Raw genomic sequence first — 21,547 nt, forward strand, 5'->3', positions numbered from 1 at the left:
ACTCTAGATTTGTGCATTTTCACAATTAAGTCTTTTCTGGCTGCTGAGACTGTGATACCAGTGAGGAAAAAAGAGCAGTAAGAGCTATGATGATACAGTGTTTCTGCCACTATGCCTGAAACAAATAGATCATTCTGAAATCTTGCTCAAGTATGGCAATAATTGAAGAACATGCCTAGGCCCACCAGAGTCTTAAACAGGCTAGTGTCTTTATTAATAAGAGATGCTTTCAGCTCCAGAATACAATAGATTTCTTGTATTTCTGCTAAACATCAGGCCAATGCCAAATCCTAATGAAGAATCGAAAGTAATCAAAATTTTTAAAGCGGTACATTTAATTTCACTTCTGCAGAACTTACCTGTAGCCTTTAGCCTGGGTTTAGGCATTTTCTTTTCTTTTCTCTCAGGTTTGGACTTCTTAACCATTTTTTTGTTTTTCTTTTTTGAACTGCCATAGTCACTGTCATCATCATCTTCCATCAGGAAATCTTCATCGCTGCCAGAATCTTCTGAGAAGAAAGAAGAATTTCAACATCTAACTCAATGTACGCATCCTTCCAAGTGCACAAAAGACAGTACTAAGAATGACTACAGGATGGGATCTGGGAGTCAAACACCCTTGGGTTCTATTTGGAGCTGTACTACCAGTTTGACTGGCGTCATCACTGGCTTCATTTGTCAAATGGATTTTGCATGCCACGAGAGAGCTACATGAGTGATGTGTTTGAAAAGTAGGTTGAAAACAGGAAGAGCAGGAGTTAAACTGAATAAAAACTGAAACCGTCAAATAACTTTTGGTAGTTCCATCACTTCCATGTAGTACTGGTTGAGAGTAGGGAAACAAAACTGAACTGACAGGGCCTTTTTGGTCCAATTATGAGTAAGTGAAACAAGAAAACCCAACATGAAACAAAAATACATAGAATTAACAAATCTGAATAACCTGTGAAACATCTAAATTTTGTGACTGACATTTTTTTTTCTGTGAAAAAGAGGTCTACAACCTCCTCCCACCAGGCCAAAATACAAATCTCAATCACAACGCCTAATGTGATTATTACTTAAGCAAATGTTCATTCAATGTTTGAACACAAACATCATTAGTGTGCAAAGATTACAAATGGTGGGCAATCGTGAGAGATCTCTGAACCTTTTAAAATATTTACAGGCACCACACAGTCATCTCTTTCAACAGGGAGTATCTACCCAATCTTAGGGACTGGCTGTAACATTTAGTATCCTAGAAAACGCCAAAGTAACCAAGATCAGAAACTACAATCACGACCAAACAACCAAACTACACAAACCAACTTCACGTACTCTCCTGGAAAGGTGCCTCATCTTCCTCTTCTTGCTCTTCCTCACTGCCCACATCTTCCATGAGCATCTCCCTCTGTTTGGAAGCTGCTTTAGATGCTGCCTGCCGTTGCTGGCGTACATTTTTATGATCTTCTTTTTCATCTTCACTATCCTCTGCAATATCAGAATTATCATGATACAATGACTAAAGACTTTTATATTTGACTAGATAGTGCAAAAGATTAATAATTGACTGAAAATGTAAATAACTAGGCCAGGTGTGGTGGCTCACGCCTGTATTCCCAGCACTTTGGGAGGCCAAGGCAAGGCGGATCACAAGGTCAGGAGATTGAGACCATTCTGGCTAACATGGTGAAACCTGTTAGCAAAAATGCAAAAATTTAGCTGGGTGTGGTGGCGTACGCCTGTAGTCCCAGCTACTTGGGAGGCTGAGGCAGAAGAATGGCTTGAACTGGGGAGGCAGAAGTTGTAGTGAGCCAAGATCGTGCCACTGCACTCTAGCCTGGGCGAAAAAGACTCTGTCTTGAAAAAAAAAAAAGCCAATAGAGTGGCCAATATAGGCTATAATATGCAGCTCTGTTTCATTGTAAAAGGGCAAATTCTATCCTTCAACATTTCTACAAAATGATGGAATCAACCCAAATGCCCATTAACGATAGACTGGATAAAGAAATTGTGGTACATCTATGCCATGGAATACTATGCAGCCATAAAAAAGGAAAGGAGATTATGTCCTTTTCAGGGACATGGATGGAGCTGGAAGTCACTATCCTCAGCAAACTAATGCAGGGACAAAAGGCCAAACACTGCACGTTCTCACTTATAAATGGGAGCTGAACAATGAAAACACATGGACACAGGAAGGGGAACAACACACATTCGGGCCTGTGGTGAGGGAGGGGGCAGGGTGGGGAGATGGAGAGGGACAGCATTAAGAAAAATAGCTAATGCATGCTGGGCTTAACACCTAGATGCTGGGTTGATGGGCGCAGCAAATTGCAATGGCACACATTCACCTATGTAGCAAACCTGTATATCCTGCACACGTGCTCTGGAACTTAAATAAAAATTCAAAAAATATTCTACAAAATGTATAAAGGGGGACCGAAATTCACAAATAATGAACCTGAACAAGACTATGTACCCACTATAACATATAAAGTAACATAGGTGTGTAATTTTAAGCAGTAGCCCAGCTGAATTAAAGTGTGAACACATGCTTCCTATACTGTAGTTACATCATTACTTTGCTCTGAAATTCTCAATTACATTCAAATCTATGTTCACTGTTTTTGAAAGCTAAAGTTAGAAAAATATCTTAACATGGTATGAGAGGGAAAGAATGTCTCTCAATCTTTACTGTAAGACATAAAACATGTAAACCCTAAAATAAAGTCAAACTGTTATCCCTTGCAATGAATGGCTTGTGACCATTTCAATTTAGAGGGGATTGAGGAAAATCTTTACAAATGTATATTTAGGGCTGGGTGTGGTGGCTCATGCCTGTAATCACAGTATTTTGGGAGGACAAGGTGGGTAGATCACCTGAGGTCGGGAGTTCGAGACCAGCCTGACCAACATGGAGAAACCTCATCTTTACTAAAAATATAAAAATTAGCCAGGCATGCTGGCACATGCCTGTAATCTCAGCTACTCGGGAGACTGAGGCAGGAGAATTGCTTGAACCTGGGAGGTGGTGGTTGCAGTGAGCCAAGATCATGCCACTGCACTCCAGCCTGGGCAACAAGAGCAAAACTCAAAACAAAAACAAAAACAAAAACCATATTTAGATCAGTTAGTGAAAGATGTTTGGACAAGCCTGTAAAAAATTTACTTTCAAATATTCTTAGAGTCTATTAATTTAAAAAATTATTTTTGTTTTTTTAAGACAGAATCTCATACTATTGCCCAGATTGGAGCGCAGTAGCGCAATCTTGGCTCACAGCAGCCTCTGCCTCCCAGATTCAAGCTATTCTCCTGCCCCAGCCTTCTGAGTAACTGAGATTACAGGCAACCACCACCATGCCCAGCTACTTTTTTGTATCTTCAGTAGAGAAAGGGTTTTGCCATGCTGGCCAGTCTGGTCTCAAACTCCTGACCTCAGGTGATCCACCTGCTTTGGCTTCCCAAAGTGCTGGGATTACAGGCATGAGCCAGCGCACCCAGCCTAATTTTTGATAGAGACAGGGTTTTGCCATGTTGGCCAGGATGGTCTTGAACCCTTGACCTCAACTGATCCACCTGCCTTGGCCTCCCAATGTGCTGGGATTACAGGCATGAGCCAGCGCACCCAGCCTAATTTTTGTATTTTTGATAGAGACAGGGTTTTGCCATGTTGGCCAGGATGGTCTTGAACCCTTGACCTCAAGTGATCCACCTGCCTTGGCCTCCCAAAGTGCTGAGATTACAGGTGTGAGCCACTGTGCCCAGTCTAAAAACACAGATTTTTTTTGTTTTGTTTTTTGAGATGGAGTTTTGCTCTTGCTGCCCAGGCTGGAGTGCAATGGCGCGATCTCAGCTCACTGAAACCTCTGCCTCCTGGCTTCATGATTCTCCTGCCTCAGCCTCCGAGTAGCTAGGATTACAGGCGTGCACCATCATGCCCAGCTAAATTTGTATTTTCTTTTTTTTTTTTTTTTTTTTTGAGACAGAGTCTCTCTCTCTTGCCAGGCTGGAGTGCAGTGGTATGAGCATGGCTTACTGCAACCTCTGCCTCCTGGGTTCAAGCGATTCTCCTGCTTCAGCCTCCTGAGTAGCTGGAACTACAGGCACATGCCACCATGCCCGGCTAATTTTTTGTATTTTTAGTAGAGAAGGGGTTTCACCATGTTAGCCAGGATGGTCTTGAGCTCCTGACTGTGTGATCTACCCGTCTCAGCTCCCAAAGTGCTGGAATTGCAGGCATAAGCCACCATGCCCGGTCAAAAAAATTTTTTTAACACACAGTGTATGAATAAATTTGGTTAAAGGGTAGGATGCTAGCCTACTCCCTCTAGACTAAGCCATATTTGAATTAGTCTCTACCTATAGCCCTTTTCCTGAAGTTTTAAAATCCCTTATTCTGTTAAGTGGTACTTCTGCTGAAAATACTCCTAAGTCCTCTGAACCTTAGCATGGTCATTGTTCAAATCATCTCTTTCACTTTCAAAAATGTCATCTAGAGACAAACAGAATAAAGTTGACAGGGCAGACCCAAAACTAAACCCACTTGGTAGATGCTTAGCTTAATCCTAGTACAGAGTTATTTATTTAGAAGTGCTCAATAAACTGTTAAGTATAAGAGATTCAAATTAGGATTAACAAGGCAAATGAGTGAAAACATATACTGTATTATCACAGGATCACTAGATAGGGCAAAAGCTTAATATAGTTTCTTTTCAACTTAGGGCACCAGATAGTATACTTGAATAGGAGGGAAAGTAGAAACAGCTAAGCAGAGTGAATTTAGCAGAACTTTTCATCTCGCCTTTGTATTAGTTAAACAGCAGTCTCATTTAAAGGGAGATCCAGGGAAACAGCAAGGAAATGTACGTCAAAACTAACGTGGCTGGAAGTAATATGGATTAAAACTCTCAATTCTTAGAAGAATTAAATTTAAAAATAAATACCAACAAGTACAATCATTGGACTGAACATTTCATTTGGCCATGGAGACTCCTCATTAGTTCACATTATTTAAGTTAACACTTTTACAAAAAAAAGCTTCTCTATGGCCACTGTTTCAAAAGACCATGTCTCAGCTAAAAAGAGTGGGAATAAAACTTTCATTTGCTTTTCCATCTAGAGTCCACCACTCTCTTTTTTTATGTTCCTATTTTACCGAGTGTTTTTTTTTTTTTTTGAGATGGAGTTTTGCTCTTGTTGCCCAGGCTGGAGTGCAATGGCACAAACTCGGTTCGCTGCAACCTATAACTATCAGGTTCAAGCGATTCTCCTGCCTTAGCCTCCCGAGTAGCTAGGATTACCATGCTCTGCTACTTTTGTATTTTTTTCTTTTTTTAGTAGAGATGGGGGTTCTCAATGTTTGTCAGGCTGGTATTGAACTCCCGACCTCAGGTGATCCACCTGCCTTAGCCTCCCAAAGTGCTGGATTATAAGCATGAGCCATGTGCCCAGCCCCCAAGTTTTATATTTACACATTATTCAATTTGGGTTGATGTCTTTTGTTTATGTAAATCATTTCCAATACTGACCATGCATAAGAATAATGTGGAGATACTTAAAGAAAATCAAGCCCCAACATCCCACCTAGATCTATTTAATCAGAAATTTTGAGACAGGACCCAGAATATGCATTTTAAAAAAGATTCATAGATGACTATAATAAGCCACCAGGACTGAGAATCATTACGAGCTCTTTGAAGATGGAAACATCTTTGTAATTCCAGATTTGCAACAGTACCTGGCATAGAAAATCACTTATTAAAATGTCTAATAAAATAATATATAAATAGAATTATACCTCTTACATTTAAAATAGTTTACTACCTGCTGAGTGAGAATCATCCTTCTTGGTCTTCACATCTTTTTCTTCTGAGTCCTCACTATAAAGGGAGGCAAAAGAGCAAACGTTTAAAAGTCTTAGCTCAAAATCTAAATTAACATAGATCTCTTATTTCTGACTTGAGAAGAATTGAAAAATACCTATTCTAGATAAAATGTTCAAACAAATGCCAAGGAGTAAAACTGCTTCCATTATTTCCTGATGTTACAGGGATGCTGGTAAGTAAGCACAATTTTATCTACTTGGCAAAACATTGCTTCCAAAGACCCAAAGGGAAAAAAGAAGGTGTCCCACCACAGGCTGGAATTTTTTCACCTATGGATACAGCTTGGTTCACAATAATATTTAATAAGAAAAATATTCTTGAACAGAGGCAGAGTATAAAAATGCTAAAAATAAATTATATAGTGTTAATGACGGCAAATAAAGATCACTAAATATACATACGAAAAACTGCTAAAATATCTAAAATTATTAAAAGGAATTGCAGACCGGGCACAGTGGCTCACACCTGTAACCTGTAATCTCAGCACTTTGGGTGGCTGAGGTGGGCAGACTGCTTGAGGCCAGGAGTTTGAGACCAGCCTGGTCAACATGGTGACTCCAACTCTACTTAAAGAATACAAATATAAGCCGGGCATGGTGGCACATGCTTGTAATCCCAGCTATTCAGGAGGCTGAGGCAGGAGAACCACTTGAACCTGGGAGGCGGAAGTTGCAGTGAGCTGAGATCGCACCATTGCACTCCAGCCTGACTGACAGAGTGAGACTCCGTCTCAAACAAAAGGAATTATAGTTCAGTTATATAACTTACAATATGCCTAAACATTTACCTAAAACTAAATGGAAAATAAATTGATTTAATTATCCCCTATTAATATTTCCTCCCAATATTTCTCTGCATCAGAAACATCAACATATGGTCCTGCCTGGTACCATGGAGAAAATAAAAGTGAGCTCAAAATCACTCCGCAAAGTAGAATAAGATGTTAAGGAGTTTCAAAGTTCATACTACGTCCTCATAAGTCTTAACTCCGGAATCTGGATACTAGTATGCCATCTCTCTTTGTTAGTTTACATATTTTAAAAAATAGAGATGGGGTTTCACCATGTTGCCCAGGCTGGTGTCAAACTCCTGAGCTCAAGAGATCCACCCGTCCTGGCCTCTCAAAGTACTGGGATTACAGGCATGAGCCACCATACTGAGCCCCCAGTAGTCTATCTCTTTGTCATTAGTTAGCTGTATGATCTTAAGCAAATCACTTGGTATTCTCTCTTCAGTGCTAAAATTTTATGATTCAATGAAAAATTCTGAAGAACAAAAACCAAAAACTTGCACATAAAAACTGTATTCAAAGTTTTCCTTTCTCAACTAGCAGGTCTGATAAATCACTTTCAGTATTCCCCATAATCTAGACCACACTCAGATAAGATATTACTGAACTAACGATATCTAACCAAAGAGAATGACCAAACATACTCTTTTACTAAGCAACCTGAGTCCAAGACACGTTATAATTCTGAAACCTGTGACTATTCTGTATAAACGTTTCTTATGCAAAATAAGCACCAAATTCATAATTCTAACACAATGATGAATTATATTATTTTTTCTAGCTCTTTTATTGAGTTTATAGACTACATTAATCTTTGAGTACCACTACAGCAAAGTCAAGTGAGAGCTTCACTTTGAAAACGGAAAAATCAACAGAGCACTAGTCTGGGAATAAATACACAAGGCATACAGACAGCAATAAAACCTGCATTTATTTCAATCCTTCCAACATTTAGAATAATAAAATCAAATGACTGCAACAAGAAAAACTGTAAGCTAGATGTTAATTATGGCAATGAGACATTATAACATGCCACAAAGCAGCTTTTTCCTAGGAGAAATATGATAATGAAAATGGATATAATGAAAAACAGTTCTGAGCTGGGCTGCCATACAAAACTGTTTGGCTGGGCGTGGCGGCTCACACATTTTGGGAGGCTGAGGCGGGCGGATGACGAGGCCAGGAGTTTGAGATCAGCCTGGCCAACACAGTGAAACCCCGTCTCTACTAAAAATACAAAAATTAGCTGGGTGTGGTGGAACGCACCTATAGTTCCAGCTACTTGGGGGCTGAGGCGGGAGAACTGCTTGAACCTGGGAGGCGGAGGTTGCAGCGAGCTGAGTGCCATTGCACTCCAGCCTGGTGACAGGGTGAGACTCTGTCTCAAAACAAAACAAAACAAATCAGAACTGTTTTAGGCCAGGCATGGTAGCTCACACCTGTAATCCCTGCACTTTGGGACACTGAGATGGGAGGATCACTTGAGCCCAGGAGTTTGAGACCAGACTGGGCAATGTGGCATGAGCCCATCTCTATTAAAAACAAACAATAACTAGGTTAGACATATACCAGTATATGGTCATAGCAGAAACTCTAGAAGACTTGTTTCCCAACAGTTTAATTCTGTCTTATTTTTCCTCAAAAGCACATTTCTGAAAATGTAAAAAAAGCATTAGAGGTTGTCAACTTTGGAGTCCAATAGATATGGTTTAAAAACCTGTTTGTCCATTTGCTGGATAACTTTGGTTACATCACAGAACCCCTCTAAGTTAATATTATGCATCCAAATAGAGACGTTGTGAGAATTAAATGACAGTGTATGTAAAGCACATAATAGAAATTGTCACATAATGATCATAAACAGTAGCCATCATCATTACTATCATCACCATTATTACCAAGAAGGTCTAAAAGTTGTGCTACACTAAGTGTGACAATGTGTACACCTTTAACAACAGGGCAGAAATTACAATATTCTGGTCTTCCCTCCATTCCCCCAGACAGAATCCTGGCTCTGTCACCTAGGCTGTAGTGCAGTGGTGCAATCACAGCTCACTGCAGTATTGAATTCCTGGGCTCAAAGGATCCTCCTGCCTTGGGCTCCTGAGTAGCTGGGACTACAGGCATGTGTCACCATTCTCAGCCAATTTTTAAATTTTTGTGTAGAGACATGGTCTCCCTATGTTGCCCAGGCTGGTCTCAAACTCCTGCTCAAGCAATCATCCTACCTAGGCCTCCAAAAGTCCTGGGATTACAAGCATGAGCCACGGTGTCCAGCTAATATCCTGGTCTTATAAGACAAAATTGTAGTTAAAAATCGTAACTCATTTGTAAAACTAAGGGAAAAGAAACTCTCCAAAATGGTTAAATTACTTAAACAAAGGAGACTCGGTTATAAATGGGATATATCACTTATTCTTTGTTATCACTACAATGAAAATATCAATATTAACCTTAGATAACTAATGAATTACATCCTCAAGCACAGCCTGAGATAATATGAAATATGCAAAATATTAAGTGAACAGTAAGTACTTTTCAAAAATATATGAGATTTCAATAATTTAGAGATCAGAGACTGCGCTCATCTAAGAGGGGTGACTATGTAAGTGGGAACAGAAAAACAACGCCTCTTACCTATCTTCCTGTGAATTCTTTCCAGATCGCCTCTTATTTTTAGCTTCTCGGGGAGATGATCGAATTTTCTTAGTGGGAGGGCCCGAATCTCTTCCATAATCTTCATCTAAACAGTGTTTTTCAAATTTAATTAAGTTTTTTACATGTTAAAATCACCAGTATATTTACTGACATAATTATCTCTCATGCTGTTTAAATGGTGAGAGGAGCAGGATTTCCCAAATAGTTTCTTTCATTTTTAAAAAAACTACAATTATTTCCCACCCAGTCCTACCACATTAATTTCATTTTTCCATATTACCCTCTAGTCTTCATGTATATATATTTCATCTATCTATAGCTAAACTTCTATCATTTTATACCCTCCCCTTTTGATTTCAACATCTTCACACTTATTTGAAAATTATCAGATTATGATTATATTACAAACATTTTAGGAAGTAAACACAATTACTATTACTAAGCAAATTACTTTTAAAGTATTAAATATGACATACTCTTGCCTTTGAAAAAAGTATCTCCAATTTCAAAAGCCCTATAAAACTAACGAAAATGACTATTGTAAAAGGAAATTATTTCCAAAGCTGTTTACTGCACCATTTACATACACACACACACACACACACACACACACACGCACACACATGATGTTATTAAATGGTTAGAAACATTATAAATTCCATTATGGGATATTATATGACCACTGATAGGAATTTTTTCAAATACCTTTTAACAGCATAAGAAACATACTCAAAACAGAAATAGTACATCCCATATTGACGAATGATTCTAAGGAATTATTAAATACAAACATTTGAAACAATTCCTGATATGTAGCAAGCATTTTATAAATATTAGCGCTATATATTACTTTTTTTACTCTTCTTTTTATCTTTCAGCATTTTCTAAGTCTTCCCAAAGGGCAGATATTGTCTTTATAAAGAAAAGTTAGATTAAAAAGAAAGAAGGAAGAAAAAAATAGTAAACATATCTGGAAAGTAATGAGATTAAGGAGACAACTCTAAAAAAATCTCTTATGGCTAAGAATTAGCTACAACATTCATTCTATGATGGATTAGTTCACAAATCAAAATTGTTTTACAAAACAGACCCTCATCTTAGTTGCTTTATTATGTAAAAACATATCAGAAAGCACAAGTTTTATTGTAATAATAGCCGAATTTTTTGCCCCCAAAGTGCTGAGATCACAGGTGTGAGCCACTGCGCCTGCCCTGTAGTGGATTGTTTTTCCGGGCTCAAGTGATTCTCCTGCCTCAGCCTCCCGAGTAACTGGGATTACAGGCGCACACCACCACACCTGGCTAATTTTTGTATTTTTAGTAGAGATGGGTTTCACCATGTTGGTCAGGCTGGTCTGGAACTCCTGACCTCAAGTGATCTGCCCTCCTCGGCCTCCCAAAGTGCTTGGATTACAGGCGTAAGCCACTGCGCCCAGCCAAAGGTATTTTAAGTAATGAACACTATATCAGAATTACTGGACATTTAAACTTTGGACTCCAAAACTAGGTAAGAAAAAAATTGTTTTATGTTTATTATCAATGAAGGAAAAGTTAAAATCCATGTAAGTTCAACTTTTGCTTTGGTTGATGCAGATCATGACAGTTTCGGTAAATACTCTGAAAATAAAAAAGTAAAACTTATTCCAAAAGCATGATAAAAGTAATCCACGGGTCAACTGAAAATTTGTTGAAACCCCAAAACTTACCTGCATCATCAGATTCCTGAAACTGAGAGTAATCAACAACCTTCCTATTTCTGTAGAAAGAAGAGACTCTAATTAAAATCATACAACTGTAAGATTTTTTGAAGACATCAGAACACATTTCTCTTTCATAAACAGAACTAAGCTAGCTCTTTGAAAATTAATAATTTTTTGAGCCAGGGTCTCACTCTGTCGCCTAGGCTGAAAAGCAGTGGCACAATCATGGCTCACTACAGTCTTGACCTCCTGGGCCCAAGTAATCCTCCTGCCTCAGCCTCCCAAGTAGCTGGAACTACAGATGCATGCTGGCTATTTATTTTAATTTTTTTGTAGAGACAGTGTCTGTCTATGTTACCCAGGCTGGTCTCAAACTCCTGAGCTCAGGCTATCATCCTGCCTCAGGTTTCCAAAGTTCTGGGATTACAGGCATGAGCCATTGTACTCAGCCGAAAATTATTTTTTAAGGGCCCCCACTAAGTCAAAGTACTTCATATTCTGTTACAAGAAAGCATAGCTTAAACCATAAGTATGTCAAACACAATTCTCATACTGCTCACTCAGTGATCATTCAAATTCCATTCTTTTCTACAAAACAATCTCCCATCTCTCAAAATAAGTATACATAAAATAGCAAAACAAGCCAAATCACCATGTACGTATATATTCATTATATTCAAATACTGTATTTATAAGCCATCATTGTAAATGTTATTTTACACAGATACACAAATATATGTATATGTATACTTGATAAACAAGGTTATTACTAAGCTTTTGATAAACAAGGTTATTATTAAGCTTTTCGAGGCACAAGCAATTTTAGGTATAGTATGGTTACATTATAATGCACAAAAAATTATGGTAATGTTAAGCCTTATACAGAAGGGGAAGGAAAAAAATTCATTGGTCCAGTCAAAAGACGCTTTATTACAAAATCAAAACAGAGTATTTGCAGAATCTATTTGACTCTTAATGATTTTAAGTACTCCCTATCAAGTAAGGTATCTTTAATATCTCAAACAAATCTTCATTTCTATTTTGGTACTTGGCATTCTAAATCTAAAAGTTTAATATTCCTTCTCTAGAGATATATATAAACCTCCATGTTAGTACCCAAACAGCCTAGCTGGCAAAAAAGCCTTAGATTTAAAACTGCACTGCTACTGTAGGCCTAAATCGATGAAGTGAACTTAAAAAATTAAGAGAAGGCTGGGTGCTGTGGCTCATGCCTGTAATCCCAGAACTTTGGGAGGCTGAGGCGGGCGGATCATGAGGTCAAGAGATTGAGACCATCCTGACCAATATGGTGAAACCCTGTCTCTACTAAAAAAATAGAAAAATTAGCTGGGTGTGGTGACCCAGCTACTCAGGAGGCTGAGGCAGGAGAACTGCCTGAAGCAAGGAGGCAGAGGTTGCAGTGAGCCAAGATCATGCCTCTGTATTCTAGCCTGGCGGCAGACTGAGACTCCGTCGCCAAAAAAAAAAAAAAAGAGAGAAATGAAAGAAAAAACTATACTTAAACCTGAACAGAGAGATATCCTTAGTTGTATAGATTAAGACACCATTTCAATTCAAAGACAGGATGGTCAGAATGCAAACACTGGTCTACCTTCTAGTTTAATATGTGGAGATTATACGGATGGAGTGAATTCTGGAAAAAAAAAAGGTGTAAACTTATATGTAGAGGAAGATATAGTTACAGAATCAGCATTAGAAGGAGAAAAAACAAGGCTCTTATGGAGCTCTGCCTTCTGTTTTTCTTTAGTTTATCAAAACTATAAAATATACTTCAACTATATATTTTATTATTAGAAGCTAAGTTTATGGCCAGGCGCGGTGGCTCAAGCCTGTAATCCCAGCTCTTTGGGAGGCCGAGGAGGGTGGATCACGAGGTCAAGAGATCGAGACCATTCTGGTCAACATGGTGAAACCCCGTCTCTACTAAAAATACAAAAAATTAGCTGGGCATGGTGGCGCGTGCCTGTAATCCCAGCTACTCAGGAGGCTGAGGCAGGAGAATTGCCTGAACACAGGAGGCGGAGGTTGTGGTGAGCCGAAATCATGCCATTGCACTCCAGCCTGGGTGAAAAGGACAAAACTCCGTCTCAAAAAAAAAAAAAAAGAAGCTAAGTTTGTATTACCAAAGATACCATATTATTAGGAAAATTAACTTTAAGTATGACTATTAATTCCATCTACCCGAGGGACCTAGAGTAGTTGAATTCACAGACAGAAAGTAGAGTGGGGGTGGCCAGGGGCTGGAAGAGTGGGGATGAGGAGCTGTTGTTTAATGGGTTTAGTTTCAGTTTTGCAGGACTGAATTCTTTACACCAATGTCAAGTACTTAACAGTACTGAAGTATACACTCAAAAATGGTTAAGATGGTAAATTTTATGCTAAGCATATTTTATCAATACAAATATATTTTCTTTCTTAAAACTATGACTATGAAAAAAATCCAGTATTTTGGGGCTAACATGGGAATGCCTGTCATGTTAGCCATGTGATTTTTAATCACAAATGCCATGAAAAATAGTATGATGATCATAATGCAAACACGACCATTTTCTGTATTATTTAGGATTAAAAAGAAATGGATCACGGAACCAGGGGAAGGAAGGTATCCAGAAGAGGAAATCTTAAATCTTATCTTCTGATAATTAAAATACAGGTTCCAAACTTGTAGGTATAATTCTAGCTTATCCCATCCTTGTGGGCTGGCAACTAACATATTATTACCCAGTTTCTGGGTGCCACGTAGGAATGGATATATCCTGAGACTATACAAGGGTGGACAACCAGAATGGTACACAGTATATCATATGAAGAACAAATGGATAAATTGAGAATATGTAACTTGTAAAATGAGAAAACACGTTAGCTACTTTAGGGCTTTGGTGTGAGAGCGGTAGTAAAGGTACTGCATAGCGTCAGCAATCATATTAAACGTGGGTTCGACATAAAGAGCTTTAACTTTGCTAACAATAGCTACTTCCTTAGTCTATCACCAGAAACACTCCAGAAAGTTATTAGTACAGAATCTTTGTACTAGGAACCCTGATTCAAGAAAATCATTTAATCTGGGCCTTGGTTCTTCCTCTGTTAGAACTGATAACCTAAGTTGCTTGATAGATCTAAAAGATATTCTATAAAATTAAGTACGCTTAAATAATAACTTAAATGATAAAATATTAAATAGATAATGTAAATTAAATATAATGCAGGCATTATATTAAAATATAATACAGAAAATGGTCACTGCAAATGATCCTGTTTTTTTCATGGCATTTCTCATTAAAACTTAACTGCCCTTCACAATAGAAGCAAACTTAAGTCTCCTCCTTCTACCCTATATATCTATCTAGACAGATCTGCCTACCCCATCATCCATCCATCCATCCATCCATCCATCCATGGAAACATGGTCTTGTTCTGTCACCCAGGCTGGAGTGCAGGGGTACAATCATAGCTCACTGTAGCCTCCAACTCCTGAGCTCAAGTGATCCTCCCACCTTACCTTCTGGAACTACAGACAGGCACACAGCCAACATGCCTGGCTAATTAAAAAAATTTTTTTTTTGTATAGATGGGGTCTTACTATCTCCTAGGCTGGTCTCAAACTTCTGGCCTCAAACAATCCTCTTCCCTTAATCTCACAAAGTGCTGGGATTACAGGTGTGAAGCACTGAGCCTGGCCTATAACTTGTTACTTTAAACGTAAGACATTAAAAAGGATACTCTTTATTTAGTACATTTTTGTCTATCCTATTTTTCAACAAAGAAAACAAGAGATGCCATGTAGACTATATTGGCATTTGCGGGGGGAGTTGGGGAGAGATAGCATGGGGAGAAATGCCAGATATGGGTGAAAAGGAGGAAGGCAGCAAATCACACTGCCATGTGTGTACCTATGCAACTATCTTGCATGTTCTTCACATGTACCCCAAAACCTAAAATGCAATTTAAAAAAGACAAAAAAAAGACTATATTTGCATTATATAAAAAAATTAAATTTCAAAATTAAATCAAAAGACTGTTCCTTCCATTGAAATACTAAATATTTTAACTTTCAATGATCTGAAAACAGCCAGAATTATCTCATATATTGCCATTTATCACAAAAACTATAAAATCAGTGTAAAGCAAAATATGAACACAGGAGCAATTCTGCCTTATTAAGGGCAACCAATCAGAAAAAAAATACGGTCATCCATAAATGCTAGAGGGAAAAGATAAAATAATTTAAATAAATAAAAGATCTGTGATAACAAGGGCCATTCATGACTCATAATGACTTAAAAAATTAGCAGCACGAGGTGGTGGTCACCTGTAATCCCAGCTACTCGGGAGGCTGGGGCACAAGAATTGCTTGAACCGCTTGAACCCGGGAGATGGAGGCTGCAGTGAGCTGAGATTGTGCTACTGCTCTCCAGTCTAGGGGACAGGGTGAGACTTTCCACCATTTAGAGACTTGCTTTGTCTAGGGTTGAAATATATTTTTGATGAGTTTGTTCCTAATGAGATGACAGGACAGAAATCAGCATGTAAGAATATTTAAGTCCCAGGGAATGGGAGGTTCCATTTCTAGGTAAGAACAAAGAAACATTCTAATTTCCTCAAAATACAGTCATGTGCTGCATAATGGCATTATGGTGAACTGCATATATGACAATGGTCTCATGAGATTATTATACCATATTTTTAATGTATTTTTCTATGTTTAGATATATAAATATCTACATTGTGTTACAATTACCTACAGTATTCAGTACAGTAACATGCTATACAAGTTTGCAATCTAGGAGCAACAGGCTATACCATACACACTGGGTGTGCAGAAGACCGTACCACCTGGGTTTGTGGAAATACATGCTATAAGATTTGCAAATCACCTAAAAGTGCAGTTCTGAGAATGTATCCCTGGTGCTGTGTGGCACATGATTGTATTAAGTTAAATGCCAAAGCCAAATTACCTCTTCAGTGTAAAATGAGTATGAATAACTAGAACTGGAGGATAGCATAAAATTTCAATAGAGCATAGAGTTTAAAAACAGATTCTTGAATATGAATCCTGACTCTTACAAGTTGTATATCCTCAAGCAAGTTACTTCCCCTCGCTGAACTTCAATCTCATCTGGAAAAGAGGAAAAACAATCCCTCTCAAGAGTGTTGAGAACATTTAAGAACATTTATGCAAGGTATATAAATATCAATAATAGCTATTATTATTTATAAGTATTAACTTGTCCCACCCAGAATACCACTGTAATTTTGAACACATAATTAACTCTTATTTGGATATAATTCTTTCAAAATATGTAAGTCTTAGAAGTACTGGTTCTAATATCATTTAGAAAAACTGTATTTGTTTTCTTGTTCATTTCACTAAAATGCAATACATATATATATTTTTTTCTTTTTTTTTTAGACAAGGTATGCTCTGTCGCCCAAGCTGGAGTGCAGTGGTGTGATCACAGCTCACTACAGCCTCAAACTCCTGAATTCAAGCAATTCTCCCACCTCAGACTCCTGGAGAGTTGAGACTACAGGTGTGTGTCATAACAGCCAGTTAATTATTATTATTATTTGTAGAGACCAAGTCTTGCTGTTTCCTAGGCTGGTCTTGAACTCCTAGCCTAAAGTGATCCTCCCTCCTCAGCCTCTCAAAGTGCTGGGATTATAAGCATATGCCACCACATTTCGCCCTCCTTATTTTTATTTCTGACTTTATGGCAAGGTTTTCAGGTTACCATTTAGGTCAAAAACTTTTCAATCTTTTTTTTTTTTTGAGACAGAGCCTTGCTCTGTCACCCAGGCTGGAGTACAGTGGTGCAATCTTGGCTCACTGCAACCTCCACCTCCCGGGTTCAAGTGATTCTCCTGCCTCAACCTCCCAAGGAGCTGGGACCACAGGCGTGTGACACCATACCTGGCCAATTTTTGTAGTTTTAGTATAGGTGGGGTTTCACCATGTTGGCCATGCTGGTCTTAAACTCCTGACCTTGTGATCCGCAGCCTCAGCCTCCTGAAGTGCTGGGATTACAGGCGTGAGCCACTGCCCCTGGCTCATTTTTCAAGTTTAAAGCATTCATAAAAGTTTGATGGTAGTGGGGGTGGGAGATAAGGTGGTACCAAGAATATTATATGCAGTAGAGCTACTGGACCCTAGACAATCTAACTCAACCTTTAGCTTGTATCCTGTCAACAAATATCCCTGGAAGGGAATGACTGAGAAACTCATGTTCTCCAAGGCAGCCTATGCTAAGAAAATTCCAATAATTAAATAGTTCTTTACAATGAGATGAATCTGTCTCTAATGTCCACTCACTGGTCCTATCTAGTTCTACCTCCTGGGATTACCATGGTCTAAATCTAACCCCTCCTTGTCAGAGCATTCCTTGAATTTATATGACTATTCCCACTTTTTCTTTGAGGCTAAATACGAGGGTTCCTTTTTAACACTTCCTCCTATTTCAAGTACTCTCTTCATGCTCTAGCTGCTTTCCTCCATACCACCTTGGATTTAGTAAATATTAAAGCAGCGCCCAGAATGAAACATAATATGGTTTTTTAAAAATGGGAAATGGGGAGCAGATCAGGATTATGACCCTCCTCTTCCTATTCTAACACTAATCTTCAATACAATCTAAGATTTCAGTTTCCTTTTGGACTGTTCCATCATTGTGTCTACTACAAATTGTAATTCCAATGACTAAAACCTCCTTTTCCATAATCTAAGATCATTTTGTATCTTGATCCTGCCATTTCAACATATTATTTATCTCCCAACTTCATTATCATCTGCAAATTTAATCAGTACACCGTCAGTGTCCTCATCCGTATCATTAATTAGAAGATATGCCAAGAACATCAGTGGAAACAGTCTTCCAGGATAACAATCTATTTGTCAGCCCTCTCTGGGTAAGGCTGCTCAGGCAGTCCCTCACACTGAACTATCATTTTGCCCATATTTCTCCATCTTACAAGGAACTTATGTGAAGCTGTCAAAATCCTTGTTGAAATAAAAACTTGGTATTTTCAAAGAATTCTTTTGCTGTAATAAACTTTTTAAAAAAGGAAATTAGTTCATTTAAATCAGTGACATTTAAACTTTTTAGCAGTAAACACTTTTTGCTCAAATTCTTCCCAGGAAACATAAAATTAAACACAGCTCATCAAAAATATTTTATAGATATACATTTATCTTATATTTTAAAATTTATCTCACTGCATAATTGTCCAACTTGTGTTCTGTCCAAACAGGTTTTCTTATGCTTTTCTGGTAATTATCAATGGGATATTAACAATATTACCACCCCAATAAACATTTGAAGTGAATTTTTAATTTTAATTTTAATTTTTTTTAAAGATGGGGTTCCGCCATGTTGGCCAGGCTGGTCTTGAACTCCTGACCTCAGGTGATCCACCCACCTCAGCCTCCCAAAGTGCTAGGATTACAGGCATGAGCCACCGTGCAAGTGAATTTTAATGTGAAAAGCTTTGAAAGTTCCACATTAAAGGAAACCGGTAAACTTTAACTCAAAAATTATGTATTTTTAAATTTTTTATTTTCATTTTTTGAGATGGAGTCTTGCTTTGTCACCCAGGCTGGAGTGCAGTGGTGTGATCTCAGCTCACTGCAACCTCTACCTCCCAGGTTCAAACAATTCTCCTGTCTCAACCTCCCCAGTAGCTGAGATTACAGGCACCTGCCACCATGCCCAGCTAATTTTTTTGTATTTTTAGTAGAGATGGGGTTTTATGTTGGCCAACCTGGTCTCAAACTCCTGACCTCAAGTGATCCACTTGCCTCAGTCTCCCAAAGTGCCAGGATTGATTGCAGGTCTGAGCCACCATGGCCAGCCTATTTATTTTAAATGACAGGTTCTTACTCTGTCACCCAGGCTGGAGTGCAGTGGCTCACTGCAGCCTCCAGCGTACCTAGGACTACAGGTGCACACTACCATGCCCAGAGACACACTGTAGACAGGTTGCCCAGGCTGGTCTCCAACTCCTGGGCTCATGCAATCCTTCCACCCTGCTAAGATTACAGGCCTAAACCACCACGTGCGGCCCAAAATTATACTTAAAATTTGAAGCAGGTGTGGTAGCCCACACCTGTAATCCCAGCACTGGGAGGCTGAGGTGGGCAGATCACTTCAGCCCATAAACTCGAGATCAGACATCAGCCTAGGCATCATGGAGAAACTCCATCTCTACAAACAAACAAACGGACAAAAAGCTGGGTGTGGTGGCGTGTGCCTGTAGTCCCAGCCACTCTAGGGGTTGAGGTGGCAGAGTAACTTGAGGCCGAAGGCGAAGGTTGTAGTGAGCCGAGATCACGACATTGCACTCTGGCCTGATTGACAGAGGGAGAACCTGTCTCAAATAAATAAATACATAAAATTTACATCAAACGTTTAAGATATCTCCAAAACCAAACATTAAGAAGACTACTGATCTATATGACCTTTCTTTGTGTGTGAATCTGCGATGACTTTCATTAATAATCAAAACAGCAGTTACTTCAGATATTTGAAATGTGCTAGTTACTTTACCTAAATTGTCATTTAATTCTCACCCTAATGCCACAAGTAATTAATTCTGAGGAAAAGAATACTCAAAACACCAAGTGACTTGACTGCAAGCCATTAAGTGGTGAAAGCAATTTTCCAACCTAAGTACTTCCAACCCTATAATCCACACATGCCACTGGTTACGCAGCTTCTCAAACCTTCCTTTTCTAAGTCTTTACAAATCTAATTCTGCCAAAGAACTGGTGCAGTTAAAGTTGCTGCACACCAAGTACTGCTGCCTTCCTTTTAAAATTTGGAACATTTACCTCTTTCCATTCTACCCACAAAGATGATTTAAAAATCTCACATGCAAGATTTTTCTCGGCATATAAAAAATATTGAGGACAGAATGCCTGAACACAACTCAAGAGTAATTTTTTTTTTTTTTTTTGAAACCTGGGTCTCACTGAGTTGCCCAGGCTGGAGTAATGCAGCACAATCATACCTAATTGCAGCCTAGGCCTTCCAGGGTCAAGTGATCCTCCCACAATCCAGTAGCTACAGGCACTGGCCACCATGCTCGGCTCATTTTTTTTTTTTTGTAGGGATGGGGTTTTGGCATGTTGCCTAAGTTAGTTCAAACTCCTGATGAGCTCAAGCAATCCTCCTGCCTCAGCTTTCCGAGTAGCCGGGACTACAGTTATGCAACACCATGTCTGGCTGATTTTATATTTGTAGAGATGAGGTCTCCCTACTGCCCAGGCTGGTCTCGAATTCCAATCCGACCTCCTTGGCCTCCCAAAGTGTTGGGATTACAGGTGTGAGCCACTGTGTCATAGCCAATCTGGGTAATTTCTTAGAACAGCTTCACTTATCTTGACCTTCAAGTTCCTTTTGCCTAAAATACATTGTTTGAACTGTTTTTTATATCATCCCGCTCAAATTAAATAAAATTAATTTAATTTTAATGAAAATTAAATAGATTTCATTTTTTGTTTGTGAGTCTACCCATTGTCCAGGCTGGAGTGTTTCGGCATGATGTTGGCTCATTGCAAACTCTGCCTCCCAGGTTCCAGAAATTCTCCTGCCTCGGCCTCCCCAGTAGCTGAGATTATAGTTGTGCGCCACCACACCCAGCTAACTTTTTTGTATTTTTAGTAGAGAAGAGGTTTCACCATCTTGGCCAGGCTGGTCTCAAACGCCTGGACTCAGGCAATCCACCTGCCCCAGCCTCCCAAAGTGCTGGGATAACAGGCATAAGCCATCACACCTGGTGCATCCTATTTACAATTTTAAATATAAAATTCCCCTGGGCATGGTAGCGCACACCTGTAATCCCAGTACTCTGGGAGACTGAGGCGGCAGGAATGCTTGAGCCCAGGAGTTGGAAACCAGCCTGGGTGACACCCTATCTCCACTAAAAATACAAAAAAAAAAAAAAAAAATTAGCTGGGCGTGGTGGTGTACACCTGTTAGTCCCAGCTACTCAGGAGAATGAGGGGGCAGGATTACTTAAGCCCAAGTGGCTGAGGATGCATTGAGGTTGGGCCACTGCACTCCAGCCTGAGTGACAGACTGAGACTCTGTCTCAAAAAAAATGAATAAAATAGGATGGGCGCGGTGGCTCATGCCTGTAATCCCAGCACTTTGGGAGACCGAGGTGAGTGGATCCCCTGAGGTCACGAGTTCCAGACCAGTCTGGCCAACATGGCGAAACCCTGTCTCTGGTAAAAATACAAAAATTAGCTGGACATGGTGGCAGGTACCTGTAATCCCAGCTACTCAGGCGGAGAATAGCTTAAACCTGGGAGGCAGAGGTTGCAGTGAGCCCAGAATGCACCATCACATTACAGCCTGGGTGACAACAGCAAAACTGTCTCAAAAAAAGAGAGAAAGAAAGAAAAATAATATAAAATCCACAACAAAGCCACAAGATATGAGAAAGCAAAAATAAAAAAATCCCCAAGAACATTACAGAAAAAAGCTATTTTTTTTTTCAAATGGCCTCGGT

At 39.1% G+C, this 21,547-nt stretch overlaps 1 protein-coding gene across 2 annotated transcripts in view; it reads right to left on the reverse strand.

Moving 5' to 3' along the window:
• Positions 1 to 21,547, reverse strand: part of NUCKS1 (nuclear casein kinase and cyclin dependent kinase substrate 1) — a 35,526-nt gene that overhangs the window by 6,070 nt on the left and 7,909 nt on the right. The window contains exons 2-6 of one of the 2 annotated variants that reach the window (XM_008985552.4): positions 11,024 to 11,073; positions 9,298 to 9,403; positions 5,809 to 5,864; positions 1,321 to 1,473; positions 360 to 506 (exon numbers count right to left, since the gene is read on the reverse strand). In XM_008985552.4, coding sequence (XP_008983800.1) covers positions 360 to 506; positions 1,321 to 1,473; positions 5,809 to 5,864; positions 9,298 to 9,403; positions 11,024 to 11,073 — 512 coding nt within the window. Of the gene's footprint in view, positions 1 to 359; positions 510 to 1,320; positions 1,474 to 5,808; positions 5,865 to 9,297; positions 9,404 to 11,023; positions 11,074 to 21,547 lie in introns of both variants that reach the window. The other variant, XM_002760716.6, reaches the window with a different exon arrangement.

Source organism: Callithrix jacchus, chromosome 19 (genome assembly GCF_049354715.1).
Source record: "Callithrix jacchus isolate 240 chromosome 19, calJac240_pri, whole genome shotgun sequence".
Taxonomy (NCBI): domain Eukaryota; kingdom Metazoa; phylum Chordata; class Mammalia; order Primates; family Cebidae; genus Callithrix; species Callithrix jacchus.